General features: G+C 36.4%; 1 protein-coding gene across 1 annotated transcript in view; it reads right to left on the bottom strand.

Moving 5' to 3' along the window:
• Nucleotides 1–12,791, bottom strand: part of LOC109099724 — a 125,725-nt gene that overhangs the window by 21,679 nt on the left and 91,255 nt on the right. The window contains 4 exon segments of the mRNA XM_042715899.1: nt 6,311–6,573; nt 7,887–8,066; nt 8,733–9,413; nt 11,110–11,814. Coding sequence (XP_042571833.1) covers nt 6,311–6,573; nt 7,887–8,066; nt 8,733–9,413; nt 11,110–11,814 — 1,829 coding nt within the window.

Below are 12,791 nucleotides of genomic sequence, written 5' to 3'. Positions count from 1 at the left end.
CCTCACCTTTCTGGAGGTTGTTGGTGATTTTACAGACATGTATTTTAGGTTTCATTTTCACAGCTTTTATGATTTGTCTGTCATCAACTACTGTTGTTTTTCTCAGCGAATCAGGTGTCGTCGTTGGTTTGCTGATGTCGCCGGTAGTTTCCAACTCTTGATTTCTCCATGCCCTTTGTTTTTTCCTATAGTTCTAATTGACTTCCTCTTTTCTTTTAGCATCCAAATTGCTTGCTTTTCTTTCAGAGTCAGCTTTCTCGTCTTCATCCTGGTTTGTGTGTGTCATCATCGAATGCAAGACTTAGAATGCAGAAGCAATGGATATAACTGATAAGACACATTCCCTGCTTTTAATATCTGACGAATTAATGCAACAGGACACAGCTGAACACTTAGAAAGACCTGTGAAGCAACCGTTCCAATACTTATGCTCACATCAGATAGGGAGATAAAACTCTAAAAGTGCTGATCTTCTTAGCTGGTAAAACATATTTGTGTTGAATCACCCAATAATAAAATGTGACATTCTGTAGTTTTGTCTCATATTCATCGTTTAATCATATTTACAGATTTCTTGACTCCACAGCAAACAGAAAAAATGTGTCTTTACTGTTCCAATACTTATGGAGGGCACTGTATATTTATAATTCTTCAAGATTGACAAATGTTAAAATGTATTAAATGCATTGTTATATTTACAGAATTAATATCAGTTTCATTGTTATTTATGTCACTCAGATTTATGTCTTCTGCTGTTGTTCAGGATGTTCAGAGCTCTTCTGAATGATTGAGATCCCATCCATATCCAGCTCCACTGAATCAACATTGAAGAAACCAATGCCCTACAAAACATCAGCAAGATAACAATATTCATAACATACATTTTACTTTAACACTGAATTTTTTTTTTTTTTTTTTTTTATTGTTTTTTTTTTAAGTTTTAAAAAGTTTTAAGTTTTTTTTTTTGTGATGGTGGACCAAAAAAAGTAGTAATGGTGGTCTTTTTTTGAAATTGAGATTTATACATCATCAGCTGAATAAATAAGCTTCCAATTGATGTATGGTTTGTAAGGTTAGGATAGTATTTGGCAAAGACACAAATATGTAAAAAAAATTGTAATCTGAGGGTGCAAAAAAAATTAAAATACTGAGAAAATTGCCTATAAAGTTGTCCAAATGAAGTCCTTAACAACATATTTTACAAATGATAATAATTTTTTTATATATATTTACGATAGGAAACGTACAAAATATCTTCTTCCAAATGCATTGCGATTCTCTCTGGAATAGATTCTGAGCTTTTAACAGCAGATGGCACTGCGTGCTTTAGAAACAGCCACACTTTGCTTGCTTCCAGTTCCTTACACACAAATCACTTGAACCTAAAATAATTAGAGCCTGACCGATATGGGTTTTTTTGGGGGCCGATGCCGATACCGATATGAAGGGGTAAAAAAAAGACTGATACTGATATATCGGCTGATATTCTTTACGTGTAGGCTATATTATAGAAAAGTATAGTCAAAAGTTTGGACACACTTCCCATTTGTGTGTCCAAACTTTTGACTGGTACTGTATATAGAATACAGTATATAGCCTACACAAACAGACTATACATAATATATATATTATATATATATATATATATATATATATATATATATAATAGATATATATATATATACACACACACACACAAACACATTTTTTGCAATGATAACTCAAATGTGGTGATCAAGCACTTTTAATGATGCGACAAACATAGGTCTATGTAGTGGAGGCAGGGTATTTAACAATCTAACAATAAACTTTATTATTCAAAATGAGTCTGACCAGTGCACTTAACAGTAAACCATTTCACTTATCATAAATAACTTAAATAACACAAATAGAACAATATATATATAACTTTAATTAAGAAATTAAACAAGTTAACTGCGTAGGGCAAGCAGGGACAGGTTTATGCAGGAAGCACAGCTTTACCTAATGTAAACATCTAAAATGAATAAATAATAATGAATAATATTTTTTCACAAACTCTGTGTTGTGTATTTTCAGGTATTCAAATGAACATGCAGAACATTTACATTAAATCGTCTTTTTACAGTTTAATATTCACAGACACAGTCTACTAACCTGTTTTTTTAATTATTCATCAAAAATAAGACAAATTCCACGTTATACAGTAAATTCAGGTTTTATGAATGGATTCTGCAATTCCGTCCATGTTTTCTGCATCACAGAAATCATAGGGCCCTACTAATGTAGCAAACGAATATGATAAGCTCATTGTGAGAGTAAAAGACGGAGTTGTTGTTTATTTACTTAGCATTGAGTCTCTCCTAATAGGTGACAACGTAGCGTTAAATCACCATTCCACAGACACAAGCCACCACGGCACTGCCGACTATTGGACTGCAGAAAGATACTAACTTTTCAATCTGCTACGTTACAGACTGTACTGACAAACTATGCTGGTATCCTGTCTGTAAAGCAACCGTTGAAAATCATTTGAATTTTGTGTCAGCACGTCATAAATAGAATGAGGCATCAGTTTACTGCATCCAATGTAGACAACATCACTGATTATAATGGGTTCTATTCTACACTGGATGCGAGTGACGCGGCACCACAAAATACAATAGAATTCTATTGTGTTTTGTTGCACCGCGTGATGTGACCGATGTGATAAGCATGAGTTCTGGGCCGCAGCGTGGCTGGTATAAAAAACAGCATTGACTGATTGGCAGCGATCAGCTCCGGTGGCCGTAACACAGGCTTTAATGCACTGCAGACGTGTGCCGTGATGCGCAGATCAGCTCTAGTCTCTAACGTCACTGAATTTGCTGTTAAAAATTAACCATCCATTCATTGTATTATCATGCAATATAGGTGCGGGTAGGTGGCGAGCGGATAATTTGAAGCAGCAGACTCGGGTGAAGTTTGAGCTCATCCGTCCATCTCTACAGTCGTGGCCAAAAGTTTTGAGAATTACATAAATATTAGTTTTCAAAAAGTTTGCTGCTAAACTGCTTTTAGATATTCGTTTCAGTTGTTTCTGTGATGTACTGAAATATAATTACAAGCACTTCATATACGTTTCAAAGGCTTTTATCGACAATTACATGACATTTATGCAAAGAGTCAGTATTTGCAGTGTTGGCCCTTCTGTTTTCAGGACCTCTGCAATTCGACTGGGCATGCTCTCAATCAACTTCTGGGCAAAATCCTGACTGATAGCAACCCATTCTTTCATAATAACTTCTTGGAGTTTGTCAGAATTAGTGGGTTTTTGTTTGTCCGCCCGCCTCTTGAGGATTGACCACAAGTTCTCAATGGGATTAAGATTGGGGAGTTTCCCAGGCCATGGACCCAAAATTTCAACATTCTGGTCCCCGAGCCACTTAGTTATCACTTTTGCCTTATGGCCAACGGTGCTCCATCGTGCTGAAAATGCCTTGTTCTTCACCAAGCTGTTGTTGGGTTGTTGGAAGAAGTTGCTGTTGGAGGGTGTTTTGGTACCATTCTTTATTCATGGCTGTGTTTTTGGGCAGAATTGTGAGTGAGTCCACTCCCTTGGGTGAGAAGCAACCCCACACATGAATGGTGTCAGGATGCTTTACTGTTGGCATGAACACGACTGATGGTAGCGCTCACCTTTTCTTCTCCGGACAAGCCTTTTTTCCAGATGCCCCAAACAATCGAAACGGGGGCTTCATCGGAGAATATGACTTTGCCCCAGTCCTCAGCAGTCCATTTTACTATACTTTCTGCAGAAGATCAATCTGTCCCCTGATGTTTTTTTTGGAGAGAAGTGGCTTCTTTTGCTGCCCTTCTTGACACCAGGCCATCTTCCAAAAGTCTTCGCCTCACTGTGGCGTGCAGATGCGCTCACCTACCTGCCTGCTGCCATTCCTGAGCAAGCTCTGCACTGGTGGCACTCCGATCCGCAGCTGAATCCTCTTTAGGAGACGATCCTGGCGCTTGCTGGACTTTCTTAGACGCCCTGAAGCCTTCTTTACAAGAATTGAACCTCTTTCCTTGAAGTTCTTGATGAACCTATAAAATTGTGATTTAGGTGCAATCTTATTAGCCACCAATATCCTTGCCTGTGAAGCCATTTTTATGCAACGTAATGATGGCTGCACGGCGTTTCTTTGCAGGTCACCATGGTTAACAATGGAAGAACAATGATTTCAAGCATCACCCTCCTTTTAACATGTCAAGTCTGCCATTCTAACCCAATCAGCCTGACATAATGATCTCCAGCCTTGTGGGCTCGTCAACATTCTCACCTGATTTTAACAAGATGATTACTGAAATGATCTCAGCAGGTCCTTTAATGACAGCAATGAAATGCAGTGGAAAGGTTTTTTTGGGATTAAGTTAATTTTCATGGCAAAAAAGGACTATGCAATTCATCTGATCACTCTTCATAACATTCTGGAGTATATGCAAATTGCTATTATAAAAACTTAAGCAGCAACTTTTCCAATTTCCAATATTTATGTAATTCTCAAAATTTTTGGCCACAACTGTATTTCTGATATGTGAAATTCCTGATATCAAGAATAAGCATTTTAACTAGTGAAAATTGAATTGTTGATTTCAAGAATTAAGATTGTTAGTAGTGGAAATTGAATTGTTAATATCAAAAATTCTAATTGTTACTAGTAGAAATCAGATTACTGATATTAAGAATTAACATTTTAACTAGTGAAAATTGAATTGCTGATATCAAGTATTCGTATCCTGTGAATGAATAAAAGTCAATACGGCTTGCCTATTGCCATTCCCAGGATATAAATTATTGATATCAAGAATTATAGTTTTTACTAGTTGAAATGTAATACCTGATATCAAGAATAAGCATTTTAACTAGTGGAAATGTGATTGCTGATATCAAAAATAGCATTTGTTACTAGTAGAAATCTAATTCCTGATATCAAGAATAACTAGAATAACTAGTGAAAAATTGTTGATATCAAGAATTCATATCCTGAGAATGAAAAAAAGTCACAAACGGCTTGACATACTCTCCCCTATAAGTATTAGATATTTAATTTAATATTTTACAGGATAAATTATATACCAATAAACAATTTATAACATTTATATTATTTTTTAAACTATTTATAGGCGTACTATTAATATTGTTTTAATAAAATATGATGTGTTATAAATGATTAGTATCAACACAAGGTGGGGTGAGGGTGGGGGGTGGTAAGAGGGGCACCTCAGCCGATGAGGGCAAAGGGGCAGTGGCTCTAGCTAGTGGTTAAATTAAGGCTTCGTGACATGCAGGCTGATATCTGACCCTGAACTGAATCTGATCAATGCTACTTTGATTTTGTGCAGTATAATGGAACAATTCTAGTTTATTTTTCTTTTACTAAAAAAAAAAATTAGATCCTTATTTAATGTATTTTTCAGAAAAAGTCAACATTGACCCATATCATCCCTGTGTGTGTGTGTGTGTGTGTGTGTGTGTGTCTCACCGTCTCTGCAGGCTTCAGCACACTCCTCTGCATTGGTCACCAGCTGCTCTGTGTTCTGTACGATGGAGGGTAAATATGCATACCAGCTCCTCACCACGTCCTCCACACACACAGTGATCGTGAAAACACAACACCGCGTTCATGAAGTCTGACCATCAAATTCTGAGGCAGTGAACATGTATCCTTCACAAGAAATGCAATCCTAGAATGCATTACAATGAAATTCTGATTTTAAATACAACTATAGATCTGTCTAATTTATAAATTAAAACTCAATTTTTGTTCCATACATTTTGTTGCTTTATTAGAGTGACCCAGTAACTTCACACTCCTTTGGAAATAACTGTAAGCATTGGTCAAATCATTCATGCAGATCTCTTGTGGAGCACTTCTTGATGTTTAGGATGCTGCAGTAGAAGCTACAAATCACAAACAGCATCCATTTGCCAACAGTAGACAGCAAAGCATTGGATTTGTGATTATTTTGTTTTTTTTATTTGTTCTATGATTTATAAATCCAAATTAAAACATTTATAAAGAAAGTTAAAAAATGAACACATTTTTCAATAAAAAAACTCTGCAATATTAATAACACATCAATATATATATATATATAGATATATATATATATATATATATATATATATATATATATATATATATATATATATCTCTGCCATTGTGAGCTATGAACTTAGACATCATTTATTAGACTTACACATTTAGTAATAGTTATCATTATCTATTATAATGTCAACATTATAAAAGACACAATTTCTCATTCATTAATTTGATATCATTCAAGTTTTCTAAGTGTCTTCTTCATGCTTATCACGCTTCTGTATTATTCTTGGGAAAAGCTTTGAGATCTTGGGCTTTCCTTGTGCTCTTTTGGTTTCTGAATGTTCCACGGATTCAGGAAAAGACCGCAAAGACCTGAATCCTGAGCTGTGAGATGAGACTTTTGAGCGTGGTGAGCTAAAAACTGAACTGCTGTCTGCTCCTGATCGTGATCTGAATGAACTGTAAGCAGAACTTCCCACAGACCAACTGTCCGACCGCTCGTCTCCACTCACTGGGGAAAATAAAATGAAATCAGAAAAGATTAAAAAATGTTATAGAACAAAATTCTGACATTTAACACTTATACAATACATGATATATTCCTAAAAAAAATGTCACCATGTTGCAACAAAACAGACGGGATTCATGGAAAACATGAGTTCTTAAAGGGGTGGTTGATTGCGGTTTCACTTTTTTTAACATTAGTTAGTGTGCAATGTTGCTGTTTGAGCGTAAACAATATCTGCAAAGTTGCAGCACTGAAAGTTCAATGCAAATGGAGATATTATCTTTTAAAATTTTGGCAGTTTAATGCCAACAAAAATGGTTTGTATGGGACTACAACGAGTTACTTCCCGGGTTCGTTACATCACAAACCCAGATAAACCCTGCCCCTGGGAACATGCAACAAAGGGAGCGAGGCCATGTTCTGCTGCTTTAGAGAAGAGGAAGAGAAAACTAGGGGTGCATGTAAAAATCTTTTCATATATAAATCACGATTCTGTCTTCAAATGATATTAATGGATTCACAAATTTCAAAATCATATGTTCTAAAGCAGCAGTTCTCAATCCTGTTCCTCATGTCGCCCTGCTTTGAACACGCTGTGCACCTCTCTCTCTCTCTCTCTCTCTCTCTCTCTCTCTCTCTCTCTCTCTCTCTTTCATTTAGTTAGTTAGGTGAGTGAATTCACTTTTTTTATAGTTGTTATGTGATGTTTTCATAGATGCGTTGCGGATGCCTTGCTGTATTACAGCTTTAATCAGGATAAAATCGTATATTAAAAGCTAACTGAAGCAGTAGCATTTACAAATAGCAGCATATCTAAAAGTATGAGACAACAACAAACAAAAAACCATTAAGAGCCGTGCTTGCACAGGTTCTGCGTGATAATCTTCAGTAATATCCTCCACGTCTCAATCAGCCTCAAATTGATAAGCAATATAGAGGATACCAATGTTTACAACCAGAGCACATGCTGCTAAGGTGAGGGCGGGACGTTCAGATGAGCACAACACAACACAACACACTGGACTGGCTAACCAATCACGTATTTCTGAGGGAGGGGGCTTCATAAAAACAGGAACTCATCAAAGCGTTCGAATGACAAGGGACAGAGCGGTGTGGAATAAAGGTCAATTATGTGAAAAATATTGTGTTTTAAAAACGAAGCATTAAAACATGTTAGACTGCACCCCATAAACTCAATCAAGCCTAGAAAAAAAAACAGTCAACCACCCCTTTAATATTTTAATAATAAAAAAAGTACTGAATGTACTGAAATTATAAAACAAACAAACAAACAAACATAAAAAAAAAACACTCACTGTTGGGTGGTGGAAATTCAATGCTGTTATATCGTTTTATGGCCCCTGACTCATAACTTGTGTGAGATGAATCTCTGGAATGTGATGTTCCAAAAAATGTGTCTGCTCCTGATCGTGATCTGAATGAACTATAAGCAGAACTTCCCACAGACCATGAATCAGATCCATCATCTCCACTCACTGTAATAATAAAAAACAGAGAGCAGATATTTAGTTTAATGTATTTGTTAGTGAATTTTTATGAAGTTTTTTTAGTTTAAATTGTTTTGATTTGTTTAGATGGTCAACCTTATGTCAACTCTAAATGGGTCAGGGAGTGTTGTGAGATGTTGTGTTCACTTATAAAGCCTGTTGATTAAGAAGTGCCACCAGGGGGAGTTGAGGGAGAGATGAGGAATCGGATATGCATGCATTTATGAGAAACAGAAGTGTGTGCTTCTCATGCAGTGGCTCAGTAAACACAGATCTGTGTGAGATAAGAGTGTTCCTTCATGATTTATGCTGGTGACACATCTGGACAATTTACTTCACAGCACTTTTGTTCGAACAGAAATAGAACATTATATGATTACAAAGTTCAAATTCTTTGATTTTGACCCTGCAGCTCTTGTCTGGTTTCCTAATGAAGTTAAACAGTGTTGAACCTGCTCAGTATCTGGATGGGAAACCATCTGAGAAACATTACGACTGTAAGAGGTGTGAGTGTCAGAGCTTGACCTGAGGTCTGTGTGATGGACACTTTAAACTATTCAAAACTACATCTAAAAAAGCTCTAAAATAATTAGGCAGAAAAACATCTGAGACTGTGTGTGTAAAATATTCATACAAGTTTATAATTTCACTCACTAGTTTGTGATCTGATGTCCTCACTCCGTTTGTCCATTCGCTCTTTTGTTTTCTTCATACCATCAATCTCCTGTAAAATATTTCTGTCTATTTCAAAATGGCAGTCGTTGTTTTGTGCCACTGTCTCCTCAATCTTCTCCAGCAGCTGCTTGATCTGAGTGTGGTCGCTCCTGTTCTGATTGTTGAGAACATGATATCTGTTCCCACATTTGTCCAGCAGCCGCTGTAGATCCTGTCCTTCACTCTCAATGTGGTGCTCTATAGATGTGTCTGACAGAGAGTCTCCACGAGTGAACAGCACTATAGTGTGACTCCAGACTCTCTCACCGAGAAGATCCAGATGCCCCTGCACTACTTCTCTCTCAGTCTCTTTAAATCCAGCGCCCACAGGTATGATCAGTAGTACAGCGTGTGGTCCTGGAGGACACAGAGACACACTGAGCACAATCTCCTGTTTCAGTAACTCAGGACTCTCCTCTACAGTGTAATTTATCATCCATCCTGGAGCTTCGATGACAGTGATGTGTCTGTCTGCTACTTCTCCATGTCTCCTCACACACTGAGCAGATGTCTTCAAGTCAAACTCCTCTCTGCCCAGGATGCTGTTTCCTGCTGAACTCTTACCAGCAGCTCTATACCCCATTAACACAATCCTCAGCTCTGAGAGATGTTGAGTGCCACCTTCAAAAAAATAAGGAACAAACACATTTATCCAACATGATATTGTACTGAGTATCAGTAAATATCTGCTCTATATAGCTTTCACAAAATCCCTAAGTAATAAATGAAGTAAGTAATCATGTGCAGTCATTATCACAAACCCGTCAGGGTGATCTGGACCCTGATATGATGCTGGGAATTTAGGTTTTTATTATAAATGATGTACATGAAATAAGTGTAGATTTAAAGCATTAAGCATAAGTGTAGGAGGCTGCTGTTTTATTTATTTTTTTATTTTTTTGGAGTTTGTTAAACAGTGTGGTGGGGGTTCACTGAAATGCTTAGATGGGTGTAATTTTTAGAAAAGAAATGTCTTTTTAAATGTCTATTTTGGCATACCTGAATTTAAAACAGTGTCCTAACTCACACACACTGGAGTAAATTGATAAAAAATTGTCTAATTTCACAGAAAATACCCTAAGTTTTAAAACACGTGTGGAATAATCAATATTTTTTTTATTGTATTTGTTCATAATTTAATGATAAAGAAATAAAAAAAATATATTTTTTTTATTTTACTAAGTCTTCATTTGAAAGCCTGTTATTTAAGATTTGTTTGGTCCATCTCCCTGAAGAAAGTTTATTTCGATCTCACTAGGTGCCAGTAAACAGGGGAAACGATTTTTTTATTTTTTGTATCTTTTTTTTAAGTTATTGAGATTTATTTGAAAGGAGACAATATGTACACTAGGGGTCTCCATTCTGCGAGTTCAGGCATACCTGAATTTAATGTAAATACTCTGCCTAAAATGAGTGTAATTTTAACTGTAAAATATTGCAGAAATTCTACAGAGGGGGAAAAAAACTTAAGTTAACAGTAAGTTCCCTTTCTATATACAAGGAAAAACTGTAAAAGATCTAACCAGACATTTCATGTAATTTTACAGTAAAATGCTGTCGATTGTACAGATTTTGGAAGTAAAAACAGAACAAATGAACGTATAATTGACAGCCAAAAACTGTAAACTGACATTCCCAGAATTCCCTTCATTACATTTCAAATTTTAAGATATTTTGTTTAAATAATCATGTTTTTAATAGTTTTTGTTATCAGTTCTGCACATTTGGGTTTTATGTTCTTTTGTTTTTTGTTTTTTGTTTTATTATTTTGTTGTGTGAGCTACTATGATGCTGTTTTGTTTTGCATGAATGACTCTGTGCACAGTCTGTATACTAGTATATACTTCAGCTTGTGGAAAGCGATTCTTATGATGACCTTCATTATTCATTCATGTGCCTTTCTGTTTTATCTCCTGCATTATTATGGTGGCTGTCAGTATATGTTCAAATAAGAAAACATATTTTACTAGCAGTGTGCATTGTTGAATTTACTGATTTAAAGGGAAATTAATTTTAATGTATTTATAATTTTTTAACAAAATTATTCTTTTAAAACAAGGGGATTTTTTTACAGTGTACATATACAGTACATAATAAACTATATCATAGTTGACAGTGATTAGAAAACATGACAGAAAATCTTTGCTACTACTACAGTTTTCTATTGGATATGTAGATAGAAAATATGTATTTCTATTAAAATAATTTCTATATAATTATGTAGACAGTTATTGTACATACAGTCCATATGACTTTACTTAGATTTCTGTGCTGTTGCTGTGTCTCTAGTTTCATAAAAATAAATTTTTATACTCACTCATCTGTGATCTGATGTTGTCTTTTTGTTTTTTCATCCTCTTCATTCGTTCTTTTGCTCTCTCTTCCTCTGCTCTTCTTCTCTCTTTCATCTCCTGTAAAATCTTTCTGTCTATTTCAAAATGGCAGCCGTTGTTTTGTGCCACTGTCTCCTCAATCTTCTCCAGCAGCTCCTTGATCTGAGTGTGGTCGCTCCTGTTCTGATTGTTGAGAACATGATATCTGTTCCCACATTTGTCCAGCAGCCGCTGTAGATTCTGTCCTTCACTCTCAATGTACTGCTCTATAGATGTGTCTGACAGAGAGTCTCCACGAGTGACCAGCACTATAGTGTGACTCCAGACTCTCTCACCGAGAAGATCCAGATGCCCCTGCAGTACTTCTCTCTCAGTCTCTTTAAATCTAGTGTCCACACGTATGATCAGTAGTACAGCGTGTGGTCCTGGAGGACACAGAGACACACTGAGCACAATCTCCTGTTTCAGTAACTCAGAGCTCTCCTCTACAGTGTAACTCCTCCACCATGCTGGAGCTTCAATGACAGTGATGTGTCTGTCTGCTACTTCTCCATGTCTCCTCACACACTGAGCAGATGTCTTCAAGTCAAACTCCTCTCTGCCCAGGATGCTGTTTCCTGCTGAACTCTTACCAGCTCTTCTATACCCCATTAACACAATCCTCAGCTCTGAGAGATGTTGAGTGCCACCTGCAAAAAAATAAGGAACAAACACATTTATCCAACATGATACTGTACTGAGTATCAGTAAATATCTGCTCTATATAGCTTTCACAAAATCCCTAAGTAATAAATGAAGTAAGTAATCATGTACAGTCATTATCACAAACCCGTCAGGGTGATCTGGACCCTGATATGATGCTGGGAATTTAGGTTTTTATTATAAATGATGTACATGAAATAAGTGTAGATTTAAAGCATTAAGCACAAGTGTAGGAGGCTGCTGTTTGCTGGAGTTTGTTAAACAGTGTGGTGGGGGTACACTGAAATGTTTAGATGGGTGTAATTTTTAGAAAAGAAATGTCTTTTTAAATGTCTATTTTGGCATACCAGAATTTAAAACAGTGCCCTAACTCACACACACTGGAGTAAATTGATAAAAAAATTGTCTAATTTTCACAGAAAATACCCTAAGTTTTAAACACACTGGTGATATAATCCAACTTTTGTTTTATTGTATTTGTTCATAATTAATGATAAAGCAATAAAAAAAAACATATTTTTTTTAATTTTACTAGTCTTCATTTGAAAGCCTGTTACGTCCAAAAACAAAGATTTAGCCACGGTCTCTCAGAAACGGTATATAAGCCCTTCAACTTTATGCCATGTAGCTGTTCCAAAGCTGCCCAATAAGGTCAGGCGACTCGCCCTCGTCATCAGCGACAGCTGCAGGAAGTGAACAATCTCTGAGGAAGGAAACCTGGTCAGCATGATGGTGTTCAAGTGTAAGGAGAGAATCGTTTCCGCACTCCAATCTCAGAAGGCCTGGAGTTTGACACTAAACCCCACAGAAATCCTGCCGCTAGCTATCACAGATGAGCAGTCCCAAGCCACCAGCCAGCCATTGCGCGATGTCAAAGAGCGATACTGTATAGGAAAGAGGTGCAGAATGTGAGTATTTAAAATGGCTGATCTGGATTTTATAACTTCACACCACATTTTCTTTA

This window comes from Cyprinus carpio, chromosome A25 (assembly GCF_018340385.1).
Source record: "Cyprinus carpio isolate SPL01 chromosome A25, ASM1834038v1, whole genome shotgun sequence".
Classification (NCBI taxonomy): domain Eukaryota; kingdom Metazoa; phylum Chordata; class Actinopteri; order Cypriniformes; family Cyprinidae; genus Cyprinus; species Cyprinus carpio.
Note: the sequence above shows the minus strand (reverse complement) of the source record. Positions and strands in the feature narration are given on the sequence as shown.